The following is a 22,313-nucleotide window of genomic DNA, read 5'->3' as shown; positions in this document are numbered from 1 at the left end:
TTATAAGTCCTGCAAAGTGATTCATGTTGTAGGCTTCACGGTGTACCTACAAAATGCCCGAGACAATGAGGGCTATCGTTTTATGTCTCACTAGATGGCGCACTGTTGCGTGAGTTTTTTAAGTATGGCTTTCAAAGTCTGTTATTACGGGCGTGAAAACAAAGTTTAGATTAAAATCATATTTAATACACCTTAAAACCGTACCATAAAAATATCGAGCATGCCACAGTGTTGCATAGTCCCCGTTTTGTTCGGAAAAAAGGGAGGACAAAGGTTTCCAAAAGACAAAACTGTCTCAAAACACAGACATTCATTCCCCGGAACGCATATTTTCCATAATTAATTTCAGATATTGCAAAATATTCACTAAATTATTCTAATTATAAATAAACCCGCGTAGCTCACCCAAAAACTATGAGATTTGACATTTCGGAGACCTCACGCTACACTAGCGCCTCTAGTGGCGAATTCATACGCGATAGCCCTCATTACTTTAGCTCCGTCATTAGACATTTTTAAAAAACGACTAAAAAACTGGCTTCTCGAGCACACGTTCTACACTTTTGACGAGTTCCTTAAATTTCAGCCAAAGACTATTACTTACTGAAAGTTATTAAATTAATTAGCTTTAGAATATATTAAAAGGTCTGTCTCCACCAGGTCGCACCGCCGGTACCGCTACCACTGCGCTAAGCACAAGGAGAAGCCGTGCTGTCCCACCTGCGGCAAGAGCTTCGTCAACAACTCTGCGCTCAAGATGCATATGTTGTGAGTACCTGTGTGGCTACAATAGAGAGCTCCCCCTCCAGCTACCACCCATATAAACCGTATGAAAAACTCACAAAACTGTCAAAGACAAGTTTTTGGTAAAATTTTCATTTTTAATACAGATAGTTCAACTCATGATTGGTTTTTTGGAGTCTTTTTGTATTTTTTATTTCAACTCCAAATTCGTTACTTTTACGGGTATCCCGTGAAACCATATCGAAAATACAAACTGAGACATGGATGCACAGAAAAACCAGAAAAAGAGACCAGCGCTGGGAATCGAACCCAGGTCCTCAGCAATCCGTGCTGCGTGCTGTGAGCAAAGTAGAAATAAGCAACCTGAGAGATATGTATGCATAGGAAAAATTCGTGTCTAGATTCCTGTCCAGCAGTGGCGTAGGGGTTATAGCACGCAGCACGGATTGCTGAGGACCTGGGTTCGATTCCCAGTGCTGGTCTCTTTTTCTGGTTTTTCTGTGCATCCATGTCTCAGTTTGTATTTTCGATATAATTCAACTCAGTTGTGCGCGCGGCCCTATGTGTGGGTAAAGCGATAAGAACACGTCTTGCTCGGACGACGACTGCCGCGTCACGTGAAAGTTGTATATTTACAAGCGCACGCACACATAGGGCCGCGCGCACAACTGAGTTGAACTATCTGTACAAGCTTTTTTGCTGACCGTACTTTTTGACAACTTTACTTGCATCGTGACCCAAACTACATTTGCATACCAAATTTCAAGTTGACGCCATTAACTGCTGAAGAGGCCGTCCTGCGGAGACGACCCTGGCTGAACCACTAGGATGTCACTACCAGTACCACTACCATGAGTTTACAGTGACCGTACTCGATAGCGACGTAAATTATTTGTATGAAGAATTGTACAGCGCCTCAACAAATAATTTACGCCGTCGCTATCGAGTACGGTCACTGTAAACTCATGGTAGTGGTACAGATTATTGTATTGTCACGCAATTCACATAGGTATGCCAAATTTCAAGTCCATCCGACTACTGGAAGTTGGTCGAATTTAACTTGCAAGATTTGACTACAGTACAGACCGATAGACAACGGGACAGGTGAAACTAAATAAAAGCTTGTAAAAAATAAGGACACTTTCTTCGTTCAAACCAATAGTGCTAATTCTTGGTAACAGGGAACACAAAGTACTCTAAATCTGAAAAAAGAAGTAAAGGGTATTATGGTACGCTTAAAATAATAATGCCTAATTATAAAATTACAAAAATAAACTAATTTGATAATTTAGTTTAATTAGATACTTTTATCAAAGATACTTTTATAAATGGTACATAAGTAGTAAGTAAACAATTGTTTCCACTGTTTCTATTTTATTTCCACGCCATCGATGTGAAAAGTAGAGTGAAAAACTCTAGCATCAAACCAATTTTCCCCTCGACGTATCTATTTACCCTCGCCGTACCGGCTCGGTTTTATGGTCTTGTTGTATCTTGTTGTGTCGTATTAGTTAAAAGGACTCGCAAGCTCGTCCGTTTAATTCTCATACTCAGCCAGCAATTGCCTACTTCCAGGCCACGACAATAATCTACTATTAATTTTATTCCAATAAAATTTTTAATGCTTTCCGCCTTTTTTTCATTAAAAAAAACAGCCGGTGTATTTTTTTTCCACCGAAAACACCGCAAGCTGTCTAAGATCCAATAGAAAAAGTCTGGAGTTCCAAAAAAATAACTGATGGCAGCCATTTGAGTTGGCTGTATACGACTTGTGCCAACATTTCCACGGCCGTTTTCACTTTTTAAAAAGTTTGAGACTACAATAATACATTATTGTCAAGCTAAGCGCGCCTGCAATCTTTTTAACTTATTAATTTCTCGCTGACCATAAACTATGCACTTAGCCTTCCGATATGTAAGGAATAATGTAGACTTTTACGGACATTTTTTTTGGTTCTAAATAACAGGTTTTTAATTTTCCACCCCAGTACAGTCCACAAGGTATCCAACCGCGTGTACTCGTGCCCGCAATGCGGCAAGGTGTACAACGCGCGGTCCGGGCTGCTGGCGCACACGGCGTCCGTCCACCGCGCCGCCGCCGCCGCCGCGTACTGCGCGCCGTGCCGCACGCACTTCCGCACGCGGCACAACCTGCGGCACCATCTGAACACGCACTCGCGACACGCCAGCGACACCGATAAGAAGTAAGTTAATGCTGTGAGTTTTTTAGGGTTCCGTTGTCAACTATGAACCCTTATAGTTTCGCCATGTCTGTCCGCGGCTAAGCTCAGAGACCTTTAGTACTAGAAAGCTGTAATTTGGCATGCATATACATATCAGTCACGCCGACGAAGTGGTAGAAAACATTTTTTTTAGGGTTACCTCCGTCAGACGTAAGTGGGTCATTTTTTTTTCTTGACTAACCCTGTAGTTTGGGGTATCGTTGGATAGGTCTTTTAAAACCATTGCTTTTAAAGACATTGGATTGCTACGACTATTCAACTTTGAAGTGCAAAATTTTTATGAAAATCTAAACAAATGGGTGGAAACATTTGAAAAAATTTAGGGTAGTAAGTATATCAAATTTACAAGAAAAATTATAACGGCTAAGATTGCTTGGGAATTATTAGTAGTGTAAGAGTAAATAGCAGCGTAAGGTATAAAATATACCTAAACTTGAAAGATTCCGTACACCATACGAAATCCTTAGAAAACAATTACTTGGTTTTTTCGTAATGGCTACGGAAACAGCCCAACGGTTGTTATTTCGAGATTTTATCCCTATCCCATGGGAATATCGGGATAAAAAGTAGCCAAAGTGTTAGTCCAGACGTCCAGCTATCTACGTACCAATCATCCAAATCCGTCCGACTGTTTAAGCGTAAAGGAGTTACAAACATACACACAGACAAACTTCCGCATTTATAGGTAATATATAAGTAAGAAGTAGGAAGCAGGATAATATAAGTAGGATGTAATAGCAGACAAACGAGCAGACAGTTCACCTGATGGTTAATTACCGTCACCCATAGACATCCGCAACACCATCAGAACTGCAGATGCGTTGCCGGCCTTAATTAAAAAAATAGTTAATTGTTTTAGATTTGCGTGCAGCGTGTGCGGCGAACGTTTCCTGACGAAGACGCGGCTGCGGGACCACGTCGACTGGGACCATCTCAAGAACGGCAAGCACAAGTGCGATGAGTGCGGCAAGGTATGTGTCTCTCATTTCATTTCATAAATATTTTTTTCATCACACCTGCTCGTAAACAGTGTCGTAACATGCAGGCTACCTTGGTTGCAACCCCCCAAATAAAACCCTCGACCTTAATGTGCTTGTCATGAAACCCGTGGTCGGTAAATGAGTCATTGCGCGTATATGTACAAATTTTCTTGTCATAGAAATATACAATTTTACTCGCAAATGTGGTGAAAAACATTGTATGTCGCACGGGCGGTACTAGAATTACGAACATCGACTCATTAAAGCCCTCAGTCTTCGACTTCGGGCTTCTAATAGACTCTCGTTCGTAATTCCTTATTTACCGCCCTTAAGACACAATGTACTATTAAGTATTAAGATGTAAAATGAGCGATTAACGCCGGCAGATAATTTCTGTTGAGTTTTCGCCCGCTGCTATGATAATAATTTTTGTTAAATTATAATTGTTTATAAATACATGATAACCTAACCAACAGAAAGTTGGAAAACCCCCGGCTTTGTCACTTTAAAGTTCAATATCTCAAAAACGGCTGAACCGATTTTGATGAATGAAATAAAAAAACCGCATTCAAATCGATCCACTCGTTTAACAGCTACGGTGCCACAGACAGACAGACACACAACGGTCAAACTTATAACACCCCTCTTTTTGCGTCGGGGGATAAAAAAAGAAAATAATGTTATACTCATTGACTTGAATAAAATCAAGATTGCCAAAAGTAAGACTGCGTCAAAAGAGGGGCAACTTGACAGTGACTCCCTGTGTGGCTTAGCTGGATCCGCCCTGTATCATAAAGCCAGGGATACACTAGAGGCCAAATGTCCTGCGACACGTGTAACTAACGACGTCGGGTGTCGCCAGATATGTCAGGCGAAACCGACCGGCTTCGCTGGACATGTCGCCGGCTCATGTCGTGAGACATTTGTGCTCTAGTGTATCCCTGGCTTAACTCCTTCACTAAGGGCCTTATCACACTGGCGATTTGCGGGCGAGTTGAAAGCGAAGCGGAATCGTAAGTGTGATAAGGTCCTAACGCTTTCTTCGCCGATGCGCAACGATACCGCTGCGAACGCGCAGTGAGCTGCGTATAGCGCCGAAGGCGTCCTATTATTAGTGTTCTAGAGTATACAATATGGCTGGTTATTTGGAATCTTTTTGTATTTTTTTTTTTTTTATTTCAACTCCAAATTTGTTACTTTTACGGGTATCCCGTGAAACCATATCGAAAATACAAACTGAGACATGGATGCACATAAAAACCAGAAAAAGAGACCAGCGCTGGGAATCGAACCCCCAGCCAGCGGTGGTGTAGGGGTTATAGCACGCAGCACGGATTGCTGAGGACCTGGGTTCGATTCCCAGCGCTGGTCTCTTTTTCTGGTTTTTCTGTGCATCCATGTCTCAGTTTGTATTTTCGATATACAATATGGCGTTAATTTGCTAATTCGCTGCGCGCTCGCGGCGATCTCGTTGCGACAAGTGTATGCTCGAGTTTATCTGCACCTTTGGGCCTTATCACCCTTGCGAGTTGCGAGCGTGTTTTCTATAAATGAAATGAAAAAAGTTTATTCAACACACACATAATAGTTAAAAACAAAAGTTACAAAAATAGTTGAAATATGAAATGAAATATTAAATATAATGACCCGGATAACTCACGTCTTAAATCGAGTTTAGCTCGACATGTTTAATATGAGTGAGTCTCACGGTAGTTTCATGTTCAAAATTATGAAATGAAATATATAATTTTATATGTGTGAGTGAAAAGGTCCCGCCTCAGCATAAATGCGGACTCCTGGGATGGAGTCAGCGCTGGTCTTCCGGCGGGACCTATATACACATATCAGTCGCGGCGAACTCGTTGCGTGATCGCCTTCATACAAAATGAAGAGCCTACTGATGTGCCAAAGGAAACTTTCCAAAATTGCAGAACTTTTCACATAGGAAAACTTCGGAAAACTTCTCGAAATTTGTATGGGGATTGAGACTTTCCGTTTCTTAAATCTAAATTTCCTATATTTCTTGTGAAAATTTCCAGAAATTTCCGAGAACTTTTCCAAAATTTCTGCAACATGCACATCTGTATAAGAGCCTAAAGCAGCATTCACATTTATCTGTCGCGTTGTGTCTCTCTCTACAGCTTCGATGCGGCACAACACAAGCCGTCACAACACACTTTTTTTTTTTTTTTTTAACTAGCCTACAATAGTGTCCCACTGCTGGGCAAAGGCCTCTTCTCTTGATCTCCACACCTCCCGGTTCAGCGCAATGTCAGGCCAATCCCTTGCATACGCGTCTAAATCGTCCCGCCATCTCCTTTTCGGTCTACCTCGCCGTCGACGGCCACTGCATCAGATAAATGTGAACGCAACCATATTAAATTCTGCGTCACGACACAACACGAGAGATAAATGTGAATGTAATGCGGCTTAACACGTTGGGCACAGGTGTTCAAGAACAGCGTGGGTCTGAAGCGGCACCTGAGCTACGTGCACGAGAAGAAGAGGCCGCCGCGCGACAAGATATGCGACTACTGCGGACGCGGGTTCACGGTGCGTCACTTCTCTTTCAAGTTTGTCACCATGACGGATCGTGACATCTTTATTGCCAGTGATCGTACTTTCTCTAGGATTCGATTTGTAGCATTCGAACATGGCGGACGTAGACAATATCTAATTTTACTATTTCTGTTTCTTTGGCTAGTTGAAGTATAATTTTGATAGTGTTTTATGCGGCGATTTACCTTAACAGTGAACAGTGATCACAAAATTCTATTTTTCTCTCGTGTCTGACATTTTTAATGCGCAAGTTGTCTCCGCGTGGTTTCTGGAATTTTACTATCAAGTTGCAAAAACTACAACCACCGTACAACGTCCCTCTCAAAGAGAGTATACTTTGACACTGGCGAAATTGTCCTATTAATTAGGACAGAAAAGCCATATTTTAAAAGAGAAGTACTTTCTCTAGCATTTTCGGTGCAGTGCTAGGGTTGTCAGTGGTGCCCAATATTAAATTGTTTGAACCAAGAATCAAATAAAATGAAAAATAAAATAGCGTATTAAACAAATCGGGAATACAGAAAATATTCTTAGATCATGTAAAGCCCAACCCAATATGCATAATGACATGAAGGGTTAATTTACTATAAGAAAATGTAACACAGTTGCAATAATTCCTATGTCAGGTTATAGTTCATATTTATGATTTGGAATTGATATACTAACTACATATTAGCATAGACAGTATAATGCGTAGGTAATGGCAGTGCATGAATATAGAAGTCATTTTGTTTCTTCACTGACGTCACGTCAAGTGCTAAGAACAGTTGCGTTGATTTTGTGTGTGAAAATAAGCAATAATTATTAACTGATTAAACACAATGGAGAGACTGGGTTACAATAATAAATGTTATACTTACACAATTAGGTATAATAACTGATTAAGTAAAAAAAAATGTGCTTCATTATCAAATCAAAATGTGCTTTATTAAATAATTTTAAACGTCAATCACATTATACACGTCGACAACCCTAGGTCGCTGTCGTGTGCCACTTGACGTCATCGCACCAAAAATGCTAGAAAAAGTAGGTACGATCACTGTTTATTATTAACAAAATAACATGATATATATGTTGTGGACCAAGTGATAAATCGCTAATTTTAATATGATAATTTTTATAATGACCAGGATGAAATGGCAATTTGATAATAACTATTCAAACCCCTTGACCGCCACGGTCGGTAAAACACGACAGCTGAAAAAAGTGCCATAGTGGCCATGTCGGCATTTCGTGGCGCATATGGAACGATTTTCAGAATTTTTTTTTTGTCGGCTGTGGCCGACCGTAGCGGTTAAAAGGTTAAATTACCCGGACATTATACATAATGTCTATCACCTATTGGGCAGAGTAATAAAATGATGTGCTTTATTACTATTATTTATATTCTAGTGTTGGGCACCTTTGCGCCAGGAACGATTCGAGGCGGTCTTTTTTTATAATATAAAAATATTATTTAAGTTAGCTAGTAGATTTATTATTTAGTATTTAGTAGTATTTATTTATTTATTAACTTTGGCACACAAAACAAATTGTAAACATGCGGTACAGTATCTTAAGTATATGATTGTATTTTCTATAAGTTTATATTTCATAATTTAGTTTAGATTAATCTGGATTAGTCTAAAGTCAAATCAACTGCATTGCCATATTTAATTATCAATCAAAGAAAGACCATAAAGCAAAAAGCGTATATAAGCTTTATATTTTTGACATAAAATTTCTTCGTTTTATAGATGCATTTACCTATACAATTAAATATCTTTAAAAATCTGTTAAGTAAGTTATCTTTAATAGTTGCATTGAATGCTGGCTTGCTTTGGTCGCAGCTGCACCTAATTTTCCGCTTGATTGAATCAAACTTCAGTTGGCCAAAAATCAGTTGTAATAAAATTGCCCAACGATCATGTAGCAACATTCATAACGACCGGGCAATGTGATAAATAATGAAGTTTAGATAATAATTATCACTTTGCCCTATATAGCTCAGGCATTATAAATAATGCCCTTATTAATCACTTGGTCCATAACATATACATCGATAGTTATGCTCGCGAACGAACTGAATGTTGCACCCTGTATAGGCCGAAATTATAATGAACTAGAATTTACCCGCGGCTTCGCACGCGTAAATCATTAGATACAGCAAGTTAATTGAAATTCCGGGATTTTATTCCGGGAATTCTCGTGGGAATTCACTGACGTTAAATTAAAACACCCATGCCAAATTTCATGACTCTACACCCAGCGGTTGTTATTTCGAGATTTTATCCCTATCCCGTGAGAACATCGGGATAAAAAGTAGCCTATGTATTATTCCAGACGTCCAGCTACCTACATACCAAATTTCATGACTCTAAGCCCAGCGGTTGTTAATTAGAGATTTTATCCCTATCCCGTGGCAATATCGGGATAAAAAGTATCCTATGTTTTAATCCAGGTTATAAAATAACTTTTTGCCAAATTTCATCTTAATCTGTCCAGCCGTTTCAGCGTGAAGAAGTAACAAACATACTCACTCACTCACTCACTCACTCACAAACTTTCACATTTATAATATTAGTAGGATGATTCGTGTTGTTGTGTTGTCAGACGCTGGCGATACTGCGCGCGCACATCCGCACGCACACCGGCGCGCGGCCGCTGCACTGCGCGCACTGCGCCGCGTCGTTCGCGCACTCCGCCGCCTTACACAACCACGTCAAGCTGCATAAGGGCGCTCGCTGACACTGCGACTGCTGCTGGGGACACGACACACCAACACCAGGCGTAGAGTGGACGCGCCGCGAAACTAAACTAAGCTGCATAAGGGCTCTTGCTGACGCGAGGGAAGGGGGCAAGCGTAGAGTAGACGCGCCGCCGCGTTCGCGCGCTCATAGAAGCTAAGACGTGTAACTTTAATAAAAAATGTTTACATTATTTTGTCTTGTATTATTTTAATTTCACTAATCTGTTACTCACAAAGGCGCGCCCAATAACATTTTATTATATTAAATGATATTATAACGGGTAACTCACGTCTTAAACCGAGTTTAGCTCGACATGTTTCGGGCTATTTTGTAGCCCTTCCTCTCAGGAGCACGCGACTCGGCGGCTGCCGCAACACGCACACTACGCGCCACCGCTCTCAGAGCGGTCCGTTATAATATCATTTAATATGAGTGAGTCTCACGGTAGTTTCATGTTCAACGTTTTATTAATGTAATTCTAAGCATCTACAAATCGTCACTACTTTTGAAAAAGCTCGCACTTACCTCAAAATCAATAATTTTTCTGAATGAAGTTTATGAACATTACTTTAAGGGTGAATTTTGTTCACCATAGTTGAGATACGAGATTTTTTTCAAAGTAATGAAATGCATCTTTGGCTTAACATGAACGCGTCTTTAGTCGCTGTTGGTACTGTCACTCACGCACACTAATACATCTTATAAGCATGAACCTTAGGTACTTGTACACATCGATAATTTGCTGCGTGCGCGTCTTTGCAAGCGGAAAGTCCATAGCAGCAAGTTAGTATTTTATTTTGCATTTAGACAAAATTGATATTTATTTAAATTATTCAGGTATATCATTGGCTTTTAAAATACAAATTATTTAAATTTTTAGAAATTCAAACGCATTGTGTAACTCGTGTATACCCGCGCGGTCAGAAGTGCTAGTTATTTGTCGAAAAATTTCATCCATTCAACACTAGATGGCGCTGTAATCTCAGCCTTATTTGACTTCTCTTCATCACGGTCATTCATATCGGCTTACGCACGCGATTTTACACACGTTAATCATCATAATTCATAACAGTTCACCCACTCTGCACTAAATGTCTTATTAGTTGCCTTGCATTTCCTTCTTACTACCGTAACACCGTAAGTTCTCTCTTCTGCGGGTAACTGACAAAATGAAGTTGCTATGCGCTCGATCTTCGTCGTAATAGTTCATCTATTCGATACTAGATGGCGCTAAATTCATCGCTTTACTTGCCGCTCTCTTGGAATACGCGTTACAACCGCATCTCTTCGCGTCTGCTATATTACTACGAGTACTATGCAAATACGCGCTATAAAAAGTTACCATAGTGAACTAGATCGTCGAAACATTTTCTAATCGGCACTAGATGGCGCCACGGTCCCTGATTTACTGCCCTCTTGCGGTGTATCACCTACAACCGCGACCTCTCGCCGCGGCGGGTATATTTTGTGCACGCGCTTCTTGTGGGTGTACAGAGACGCGCTCTGTCGGAACGTGCAGCCGCACACTTCACACGATAGAGGGCGCTCGCCGGTATGGATGAATTCGTGTTCGCGAAGACCTTTCTTGTCCTGAAATCAGTTTAATTTATTGAATCAGGGCCCTATTTCATCACGCTGACAGGTGCGACCACTACTTTCATACGGAGCCACTTAGAAAATACGCGTATGTTAAAAATTAAACACTACAATTTTAACGCAAACCTGACAACTCCTTAATCTGATGTCAAGATTTACCGACAAATCTGCAAATAAATGACGACAAGAAAAAATAATGAAAGAAAAAAATGCTAATGCTTGTCTCTACATAATCATCATCAAATTTAGACACAAATAATAGATTATTAATTATTGTTTCTTAGACGTAGTTATCTTAAGCACGCGGGTGTTTGTTGCGTCTTGTATTATTGTGAATAATTTCTTTCAAAATGATCGTCAAAAGCCGAACTCACCCGGAAAGCCTTCCCGCACTGCTGGCAGATCTTGTCTCTCGGTCCCTCCTTGACGCCGTGGTGCGCGCGCCGCACGTGCCGCGTGATACAGCGGCGCGTCGCCAGCGCCTGCAGTTTAATGCTACGATTACAACCGGACGCATAGCGACTTTCAACAGAGGTATATTACCTTTTCATCACACTTGCTCGTAAACAGTGTCGTAACATGCAGGCTACCTTGGCTGCAACCCCCTAAATAAAGCCCTCGACCTTAACGTGCTTGTCATAAAACCCGTGGTCGGTAAATGAGTCATTGCCCGTACTAATTTTCTTGTCATGAAGCCCAAGGTCGGTAAATGAGTTTGATACGAGTACTGCATGGCGTGCTGCTCGTGCTGGCGTGCTGGTCGGGCACATGCTGCCAAGACCGCAGTCAGCGGTATCGGCAATTTTTGAAAAAGTATTTTTATAAATATACAATTTTACTCGCAAATGTGATGAAAATCTTTGTATGTCGCACGGCCGGTACTAGAATTACGAACATCGACTCATTAAAGTCCTCAGTGTTCGACTTCGGGCTTTTAATAGAATCTCGTTCGTAATTCCTTATTTACCGCCCTTAAGACACAATGTACTATTAATACACATATTACTTCTACTACTATTCCACATAATTTCATTTAGTATTAAACACGGCGTGACGCCACGGGCCGCCACTCCAGAACTTTGACGCGCTTCATCTTTGTAATTTTTTGTTTCCAATATTTTCTAATAAACTGACAGACTAAATAGAATAATATTTTTTACCCAAGAAAATACCCAATTGTTCTGTTCTGATTTTTCCACCTAAACTTTTACAGTTTAAAGTGATGTTTGGCGCTCTTTACATCGGTTTCCGTTGTCACAATGCACACAGGCGATCGCTGACATCTTAGTTAGCTCAGTGTAAGCTAGATGGCGCTTTCCTTAATAAGGGATCTCTGAGCAGAATGGCGGACGAACTCTAGAAGGTCGCCACCGTAGTTTTTCTCTTGACTCATTTATTTACGTAATAATATGTATTTAATATTTATTTATTATTTACTTATTTATTTATAAAAGTAGGCATTTTATTACATTCATTTACTACACGAGTTTGTACGACTAAATATATCTATAACCAACTCACCCTTGACCGTTTTTGTCGGCCAAGGGGGTGCTGTCGATCAGCTGTGACCGGGGGAATTCTAACTGTAATATTCTCGCCCTTAAAAGCTGAAGCACAGCTGTAAACACACATTCAACAGCTCATACTACACTAAACAGCTCCTCGAAAGCTCCATACGCCCAGATTTGGTAAGTTCTCCGATATTTAACTCTTGTGTTTTTCTGTGTATTTTATTATAATTATTTTCTTTATAATTTAACTTTGTGTAATTGAACTGAAGGCTTCCCCTGGCCAGGGAATCTTTTATTTCAAACATTTCTTATACTTAATATTTTAACACTTGTTAATTTCTCTCATCCGTTGTTATAAACTCAGAAACTATGTTAATGCTTATTACTTTTATGCAACGGATGCTTACCGGTGTTAAAATAAATTCAAACTCAGCTAAGTAACATTTAATTTTAAAATTAATCTTCTAACGGTTATTTAGTGAACCGTTGTATTCAAATTTTAACGATCACTTAGGTCACTTATTCTTTTCTTTTGCTTTATAAAATAATTATATAAATCTAGAATCACTTTCCTTTGCCTGCCTGTAACTCCGTATGATTGTCTCTGCCACTCACTGCAATTCAGCTCACCCTAAGAGTTGGGGCATCGCTGCAGAGGAGTGACTGGCAAACAATCTAGCACTGGACCACAACTGACACCACCTAATTTACAGGGCAACCTTCGTACGGCTTACAAGCTCCGTACGGCTACAGCTTTCTCCGCTCTGCACGGCTACAACTTTCAAAGCTCCGTTCGGCTACAACTCTCACGGCTCAGGCGGCCCTTTACGCCCTAACCTGACACTAAGCCCTGACGGCCCTAACTTCCGGAGTACTGCACATCCTTCCTGGCTCGTCCAAGACCCTGATCGTTCCGGCGTGGACACTTGTCCAGGCTGCTCGTCCTGCCGCCTAAGGCCCTTTTTGACCTCGGCACCGACGACCACTCAGCTGGACCAGGCCCCCTGCTGTGGCCAGCCTCTTCGCTCCGGGTTCTTCTCTCCGACTCCAGGGAAGTGTAGGCCAGTGAGACCGAATAATCAGAACCACCTCTCATAAAATCGCTTGAACTTACTACCTGAGATTCTCGTAATACTTTTACTTTTAATTTTGTCAAACTAGGCCTGTTATTTTTTGTTTATTTTTTTTAATTAAAAATTGTAAAAAAAGTCTTATTGTTTTACTCAAGGAATAACTTACTAGGCCTCCTTTAAGGTCAAACCTCCCCTCAAGAGGTCTGCCCTTGACACCGTAAGCCCCCGTGTGACGTTTGAGTAAAATGGATTGAAAATAAAATGTTTCCCTTATTGGCCGCGAAATCATACCACGCACGCATATTAAATCAGATCAAAGTACCCTTTCGTAATAATAGGCAGTAGGAATGATTCGGACATTCAGGCTCAGGGAATTTGTGTCAACGTAAATTTTTTGTACTGATTTAATGTGTGCAATAAAGAATATTGTATTGTATCGTTTTCACCCTTATGCAGTTCCATCGGTCCGCACGAAGTGGTTGATTTCATCTTTTAAAATGCGAACTGCTAAGGAATGGAATTCGCTCCCGTCGTCTGTATTTAATGATAGATACAACCTAAGGCTCTTCAAGGCTAGAGCGAAAAGGCAGTTACTGAACCTGTGAGATATACCTTTGGCCTTCATCAGGTGAGATAGGGGTCGATCACGGATCAGTTTTATGTAGAATATTTTATGCAATGCTTGTATTTGTTGGTGGGTATTTTAAGTGTGTCGGTTTCACTGTTTGTTGTTTTCTGTAAAATGTATGCCGTCCTGATCGTCCCAAAGGAAGACCAGCGCCGTTCACAAGGGCAGCTTTATGCTAATTTAGGATCATTTTGTGACCGTAATACGTAACTTTTTACTTTTCTTTTTCTAATTTGTGTAATAATACATACATACATACATAAAATCACGCCTCTTTCCCAACGGGGTAGGCAGACACTACATCCTTCCACTTGCTACGATTCTGGCATACAACTCTCGCTTCCTCTACATTCATCAATCTTTTCATGCACGCACGTCGGTTTAGAGTACTCCTGACCCGACCTTTCTTCAGAACGTCCCCGATTTGATCGTGGTACGTTCGTCTAGGCCTTCCTCTCCCAACGTTCCCATTCACGCTTCTGTGTAATAATGTCAGGAATAAATGTTTTTTCTTTCTTTCTAAATAAAGATTACTACTCACTTTTCCGCACACAGGACACTTGTGTTGCGTCTGTCCTATGTGCTGGTAGTTGACATGATCCCGCAGCTCGCCGCGCGAACGGTAGCCCTTGTCGCAGACGTTGCACTTGTACCTGCGGACAAGAAGACAACTCATTATAACATGACACTAAATTACACAAGATGAGCGCGCGGAGCTTCAGCACATTTATAGCATTAATTTAATTCCTTGCTAGTAAAACTTTAGTTTTGAAACGCATATGTAAGATACGAGTATTTGAGGTGTTCCCTTCTTTCACAGGTAGAAATTTCATAGAATTGCGTTTCGCAGAAAATGTTTCATATAATATTTGGTCCTTGTATTTTTACTTCGAATATTATGGCTTCAATTACTATTTACTTGGATGAAACATATTTATTAGAAAAATAATTCAACTAATTTTATAATCAATTTATTCAACAATTGTATCAAACTATAGAATTATTTTTTAAAGAATATTTTTTGTTCGGTGCATTTATTCACGATATTTTATTTTCTGCGATCGCTTGCAATAATTTTATTTCTGAATATTCTTGCTTGTGCTGTAGAATCCGATCAATACGACCCCATCAGAAAACGAATCGCTACCAGAAAAGTAGGTTAGGTTAGGTTAGAACTGTGTCCTTACTAGAAAGCGAATCGCTACCAGAAAAGTAGGTTAGGTTAGAACTGTGACCTTACTAGAAAGCGAATCGCTACCAGAAAAGTAGGTTAGGTTAGGTTAGAACTGTGACTTTACTAGAAAGCGAATCGCTACCAGAAAAGTAGGTTAGGTTAGAACTGTGACCTTACTAGAATGCGAATCGCTACCAGAAAAATAGGTTAGGTTAGGTTAGAATAGAACTGTGACTTTGACTAGAAAGCGAATCGCTACCAGAAAAGTAGGTTAGGTTAGAACTGTGACCTTACTAGAAAGCGAATCGCTACCAGAAAAGTAGGTTAGGTTAGAACTGTGACCTTACTAGAATGCGAATCGCTACCAGAAAAGTAGGTTAGGTTAGAACTGTGACCTTACTAGGAAGCGAATCGCTACCAAAACTAGGTGGCGCTACAGTTGTACAACTAGACACCAGATGGCGCTACAGTCCTACTACTAGACACTAGATGGCGCTGGGGTCGCATTTTTCTAATCCAACTTACTTCAATATGTCTTTGCTGGCATGCGCCTGCGTGTACTTCAGATGGTGGTCGTACGAAGCTCTGCTGACGAAGCTCTTGGCGCACTCCACGCACGAGAACCGTTCGCGCTGCAGGTGGATCCGCGCGTGCGTCTTGACCAGGTCCACGCGCACCAGCTTGTGGCAGGACGGGCATTGCTCGCGCGGCAACGGGCTCAAGTGCACCCTGGATAAGTAAAAAATAAAAATGAATCGGCGGCGTTATTTTGGTTATAAATTAATTATCTTTGGATACTTTAATAATAAGAATAGAATAGATTAGAGTATGATTAGAACTAAACTGAAACAATTCACTCATGGGTGAGCAAAGTACTTGTTACAGATCATTGATATACACCAGGGTTTCTCAAACTTATGGCTCCACGTACCCTGTTAAAGTTTCTAGACGATAGCGAATCCTACCTCCCCCCTCCAAAGAAAGTAATAAATTGACTGTTGGAGAAAGTAAGGTTAGTTTTATTTCAATCATCATCATAATATAATGTATATTTTTATTTCAATAAAAGGTAACAATATAGGTAAGAATCATCTTGCCAACGAAAATACAAACTGAAAAAAACAACAACAAATAACAAACAAATAAGGAACAAATTTAAAGTTGAAATAAAAAAAATACAAAAGACTCCATAACCAATCTTAATCAACTTGCTAGTCTTGCAGCCTGGTGGTTTTTGGAGTCACGTAAACCTTGTCGCGAAACCCCTACCGTCGAATAGCGAACACCTAGGGGTTCGCGTACCCCACTTTGAGTAACCATGATATACACCTTCGCAACTAACGTCTGATAAAGTCTGATTCAATAAATTAAAGAATTAGAATTCTATATTTGCTAATTAGATGAGGCTAGGAAGTTGCTACAATAGCATAGTACAGATCTAGTGAATAATGTTTTTGTAATCGCATTTTGTCGGATTAGTCGGTATTTATCTTGCTTTCTCAACTAACTTACAGAAGTTTACTGAAGCAATTGGGAAAGAAAGAATTAAATACGAACTTATCCGAGAAAATAATGGAAAAACATTATTCACCACATCTCTAATATCCGATTCACTTACTGTTCGTGGCGATTCAAGTTGTTTTTGAACGCAAACCGTTTCCCGCACGTGGAACACCCGTAGCCCTCTCTGTGGTGCCGCTGGACGTGCTTCCATCTTTGATTCTTATTTCTAAAATAAAAATCAGTCTAAGCTACTTGAGAAAACCATTTGTATTATAGTAGGAATTATTTGAAGTGTCCCGATCTTGTTAACAGCTAACCTTTCAAAACAAAGCCATTGTATTATTGTGCCCTCAACCGCATAATACTCAGTTTAAAATGAACGGAAGTATAAAATAAAATAGTTCATTGAAATAACGACTCTATTGCCTGGAGCAGATAATACTTTTCCACGAGGTTGCTTGCCTACGACGCATTCAATTTTGAAAAACCTTATCTGCCAACAAAGTTTTATTTAATGAACTCTCTGTTGTAAATAATAAAGTCGTTATTTCAATGAGCTATTTTATCTTATATTTCATTTCATTTTTAACTGAGGATAATGCACTTGAGGACATAATAGAATACAATGGCTTTGTTCGCAATGTTGGCTGTAAACGAGATCGGGACACCTAAAATAATTCCTACTTATACACTCACAAAGCAAGCACGTATAACAGCAGGCAATGTGCGCTTCCCCCTCTGCCAATATAAATAAAATAAACATGCATTATGTTTGCCGACCAGATAGCCCAGTAATTAGAAAAACTAACTACGAAGCTTGAGGTCCCGGGTTCGGACCCCACTCAGGGCATATATTTGTATAAAAAATACGAATGTTTGTTCTCGATTCTTAGGTGTTTAATACGTATTTAAGTATGTATTTACCTATTTAAGTATGTTTATCCGTTGGCTTGTACCCATAACACAAACATTGCTTACTTTGGGCTTTGGGACCAGATCAATTGGTATCAAGACTGTCCCGTGATATTTATTTATTATGAGCATTTTTTAACGTTCTGTGCGGGTAGATTAAACCCGCGGTTTCGCACGCGTAAGTCATAATACCCGGCAAATGAACTGAAATACCGTATGGTACGGGGTTTTCATGTGGGCCAAAGTAACCCTCCAATCAAATGGGTCAAAGTACCCCGACCTTACGGTACCCGAATTTCACTAAATTTCCATTCCCGAAAATGACATCGTGGATTTTATTTGTCTCTGATAGTATCGGTTGCGAATTAGAGATTTTATGCAATACGTACTCGAAATATTTATTACACTCCGCACAAGGGTATCCATAAGGCGTTGCTTGGTCCGAACTAACAGCGTTCCGGCACGACTTGACGCCTGCATCAGCTTGCAACGCCTTTTGTTTCCCGCCCTGCAACGATAACACGCTACTGTCTATCATATGACAACTACTGTGACCATAATGTATGCGACTGTGATGTACAGTCGAGTTTATAAACTTGTAAGCAAAAATTTGTTCAAAAATATCTGAACACGCTTTTACGCCGTTAACAATAGAGTCGTGTTTAGATATTTTTGATCAAAATTTGCTCAGAAGTTTATGAACTCGACTGTATGTATCTGTAGAACCGGGTACCGACGTCCACGCGGCTATCTTCTATAGTAAATAGGATCATTCAGGGTAGGCTAGAGGAAGATGTGGCTCACACCTATTCCTCAAATTTTGCCATGAGGGTAGGTGGCGCTATGAGTGGACGAGAGTAACTTTAAGACATCATACCTTTTTCTTCTTGACGGCTACACCAACGCCATGCATCTTCAGATGCCTTCTCATGTCCTGGCTGCTGAAGGATTGGTGCTCGCAGAGTAGGCAGTCGTGTCTGCTGTAGTGGTCCGATGTGTGCGCAGACAAGTTGTCTGACGCGATGTAGGACAGGCATATGGGGCATTGAGGGTGGTTGTCTTTCTGCAAAGTAAAATTATTGAAAAATCGCGTTAATCACTATCCTGCGTGTAAAATGCTAGTTTCTGGGATAAAAAGTACCCTCTATATAAATGCACTCGGTGTGCGAATCCGACTCGCACTTGGAAGGTTTTTTTTATTAATTTCATGGTAATTTTCACTTTATTTTGTGTTCAGACGTGTCACTTTTTCATTAACCGTCTGATTCTATCTATAGATCCGCGCACCACTAACGCCATCTAGTGTGCAGTAGTAAGCTGGCCGCTAGCAGTGACATCTAGCGTCCAATAGACATGAACCGTCCAACTTGTAACAATTTTTTTGTAAGTTGAAAATATAATACTAAAAACTTTGTTCAGAAGTTTGCTTTCAACGGGAAAGTTTTTAGGCGAGCCTTAATTCACTATTTTTTTTTTAAGTATTTCTATTAACAGTACCGCTACTGACTGACTGTCACACGAAACAAGGTAGAACCAGAACCTGAGCTAAAGACTTGAAACTTTTTATAAGTACAACGTCGAATATCAGGTGTACGTAAAGGGATTTTTAAACTTCTATAGGATAGGAAACTAAAACTACCTACATACTTTTTATTTTTTCCGAGAAGGAGAAACAGTGTTTATAAATGTAAATGTAAACGAAAAAAAATATTTATTGTTAATTAAAACTAAGATTGTTTTATTTTTTTTATTGATTATCTTTTTGGCATTATATTAAAAAATAATGCATGTAAATCAATTTTTAAGAATTGAAATATTATATATGCCAATACTTTGTTGTTAACTGCTAGAAATTAAAAGGCTTTTTTATTTTTATTTATTTATAGGATAGGAAACTACCTACATACTTTTTTATTTTTCCGAGGGGGAGAAACAGTGTTTATAAATCGTCAAATTAAGTTTTTAACTCCCCGACGCAAAAAGCGGGGTGTTATAAGTTTGACCGCTATGTGTGTCTGTCTGTCTGTAGGCACCATAGCTCTTAAACGGGTAGACCGATTTTAATAGCGGTTTTTAATTCGAAATCAGGTTTTCTACCGACAGTTCTTAGACATGTTTCATCAAAATCGGTTTAGCCGTTTTTGAGATATTGAACTTTGAACTGACAAAGTCGGGGGTTTTCCAACTTTTTGTTGGTAAGGGTATTAATTAAGCTGGTTCGCGGTGAATACGAAGCAACTGGAGATCTATGGGAGAGGTCTATGTCCAACAGTGGACGGCCTACAGCTACAGTATAGTCTGGCAAAAAAGAGTAGAAATTAAAAAGTGGCAACACTGTAGTGTCATCCCTTTCAAACCAAAGGGAAACCAAAGGGAGGACACTACAGTGTTGCCACTTTTTAATTTCTTTTCTTTTTTGCCAGACTATAAGTTTTCATTTGATCATACAAACAAAAAAAGGTGATTAAAAACTAACCTCCACATGAAAAGCTCTCTTATGCTTCTCCAAGCCAAACTTGACCCTTAAAAACCTCAAACAAGATCACATTTAAACGGCGCGTTAGCAAATCATCGGCCAATTTCTTTCGCACTCTACTCTGCCATATCCTCTTCACTCACTCATCCGCGTCGTAGCAAAATAATCTTTATATTTACTGACGGAAGACACAATTTTGTTTGTTTTTAATTTTACTTTCTTCTTTTGCTTGATTGTGTCCGCGTTATTCTTGTACATACTGTTCTCCACGTGACCGTTGTCCATCTGACAAATAGTTATTGTGTAGTTCTGACAGTGGTATGTCATCAGTATCGTCCGTTTCTATCTTTATGTCGACAACTGGTCCGCAGTCGATAAAATTGTCGTTTTCTTCTGCATCTGACACCACTGTTAGATCATACGTTGGCTTGTGGGTGCGGAGAAGTCTGGACATGCCGATCTTCAATGTTTTCACCTGTGGATTGGAGTTGGAGATTATTACAAAATTTTATCATAGTTTTATTATTAATCTTCATTTTAAAAACAATTAGAGAACCTGGCTGACGTTGTCCTGTCTGTAAAAGCAGCACTACATTAAATATGATAACATACCGACAGCAGCGCCACACCTACCGGGTCCTATTATGTTTTCAAACCATCCAGGAATCTATTGAAACTTACACAAAGAATTTGATCCAAATTGGTCCAGCCGTTTAGGACAAGTTAAGTGACAAACAAAACACACAGTACAGAAGAATTTTATTATATTAAGATATATTAAGGTCAACGGAAAGTACTGTTTGTATTGTACCATCAGCCAAATAAGTGGTCTATCAATTTTTAAACAAGTTCCTATCAAATGAATATGTCGCTAAAGTCGAACTTTCAAGTTGACAGACACGTCTATTGGCATTATTGTTTTATGACATGAAAACGATTATCAACTTTAGGGTGGTAGACCACATATTTGGCTAATGGTACCATACCATTGAATTTGACCATGAGACCCCCCTTGGATATACCCATAATTTTGATTATGTGACCCCCTCCTGGCTATAAAAAAGCTGGAGCCGCGTTATATTTTTTAAAAGTAACACTTTTTTTTTTCTATTTTTTTTTTTGAGGCTTAAGTGCACCAGTGTGACTATGCCAGCCTCATTGAAAGACTCGATGTCCACATTCATCAAACACTCCTATTGCGAGGAGTGTAAGTAACAAGTTGACTCAGCCTGCTAACATCATCCCGGCCGTCGGCGATGCCCGCGAGCCGACGCTGCGCCACGCACGCCTGCCGCCGGAAGCGCGAAAGCCTGCGCAGGAGCGACTCGCACTCCCAGCATACGAACAGGCTAGCCGCTTCCTTGTAGAATCCCTCCTGTAATTACATAGAGAACAATTAAATTCTTGCAAGTATAGCTCCATCGATACTATCAATGATTCCGCTAATGTCAAGGCTGGAAAAGACACTATCATTTAGCCATTGTTTGGTAGATTCAGTGTGAGGTAATCGGATGAGAATGCTGCTGCTGAATGCTGATTTTCAGTTGGTCCACGAAAACAAAAGAGACATAAGAAACTTACATACAAGTTCATAATAACTTAACCTAAATGAGCCATATAAGTATATATACAAAATGCAGTATCAATCTTTTTTTTTTTGCCAGTAGGAAACAAGAAAGAATAATATAAAAAATTATCACTCTTTTTTTGTTGTGGCTGAACACTCCAGGAAGACAGGCCTTTGCATCCAGAGACATCACTGTTCACTGGTTCCAACGGAAGACCAGCGTCAGCCGCAAGGTTGACATCATGCTGAGTTGGGACCATTTCGTGACAAAATTTATTTCCTTTTTTCTTTTTCTTTTATTAGTAAAAAATGTCACGAATAAATGTTTTTCTTTCTTTCTTTCTTTACATGGTTTCAGTGCAAGGGAGAGCGTAATATCTGTAGTGTGGTGTATACAACTGAGGCTCCCCATGAGGCTGACACAGTCACATTTGGAGGACTAAAGCCTTGTTAAAATATTAGATTTAAAAAAAACACTCCAAGAAATCATATTCAGCCTCATGAGTGCTCACTCAGTTCCCTACACAAGGGACAGATTGAAAAAGTGGTATATGCAAATGGCATTGTCAGATGTACGCTCTGAAAGTGAAAAAGTGACTTGGCTATTGTGCATGGAGC

The 22,313-nt window shown here is 39.9% G+C and overlaps 2 protein-coding genes across 3 annotated transcripts in view; one reads left to right on the top strand and one right to left on the bottom strand.

The window, feature by feature from the left end:
* The window catches only part of LOC141444941 (uncharacterized), a 30,048-nt gene extending 20,095 nt beyond the window's left edge, over window positions 1–9,953 (top strand). Inside the window, exons 6-10 of one of the 2 annotated variants that reach the window (XM_074110727.1) lie at window positions 661–768; window positions 2,733–2,948; window positions 3,847–3,958; window positions 6,416–6,520; window positions 9,119–9,953. In XM_074110727.1, coding sequence (XP_073966828.1) covers window positions 661–768; window positions 2,733–2,948; window positions 3,847–3,958; window positions 6,416–6,520; window positions 9,119–9,253 — 676 coding nt within the window. In that variant the 3' untranslated portion in view covers window positions 9,254–9,953. Of the gene's footprint in view, window positions 1–660; window positions 769–2,732; window positions 2,949–3,846; window positions 3,959–6,415; window positions 6,521–9,118 lie in introns of those variants that run through there. The other variant, XM_074110726.1, reaches the window with a different exon arrangement.
* Window positions 9,954–10,039: 86 nt separating this feature from the next.
* Window positions 10,040–21,885, bottom strand: LOC141444452 (uncharacterized). Its single transcript, XM_074110000.1, has 11 exons — window positions 21,829–21,885; window positions 21,366–21,503; window positions 20,385–20,603; window positions 20,129–20,152; window positions 18,530–18,715; window positions 18,042–18,160; window positions 16,856–16,966; window positions 15,763–15,966; window positions 14,605–14,716; window positions 11,226–11,333; window positions 10,040–10,845 (listed from the first exon to the last, which is right to left on the bottom strand). The coding sequence occupies exons 1-11, from the start codon at window positions 21,883–21,885 to the stop codon at window positions 10,627–10,629; spliced, it is 1,497 nt and encodes a 498-aa protein (XP_073966101.1). The 3' UTR covers window positions 10,040–10,626.
* Window positions 21,886–22,313: the final 428 nt, after the last annotated feature.

Source organism: Choristoneura fumiferana, chromosome 30 (genome assembly GCF_025370935.1).
Source record: "Choristoneura fumiferana chromosome 30, NRCan_CFum_1, whole genome shotgun sequence".
Lineage (NCBI taxonomy): Eukaryota > Metazoa > Arthropoda > Insecta > Lepidoptera > Tortricidae > Choristoneura > Choristoneura fumiferana.
Note: the sequence above shows the minus strand (reverse complement) of the source record. Positions and strands in the feature narration are given on the sequence as shown.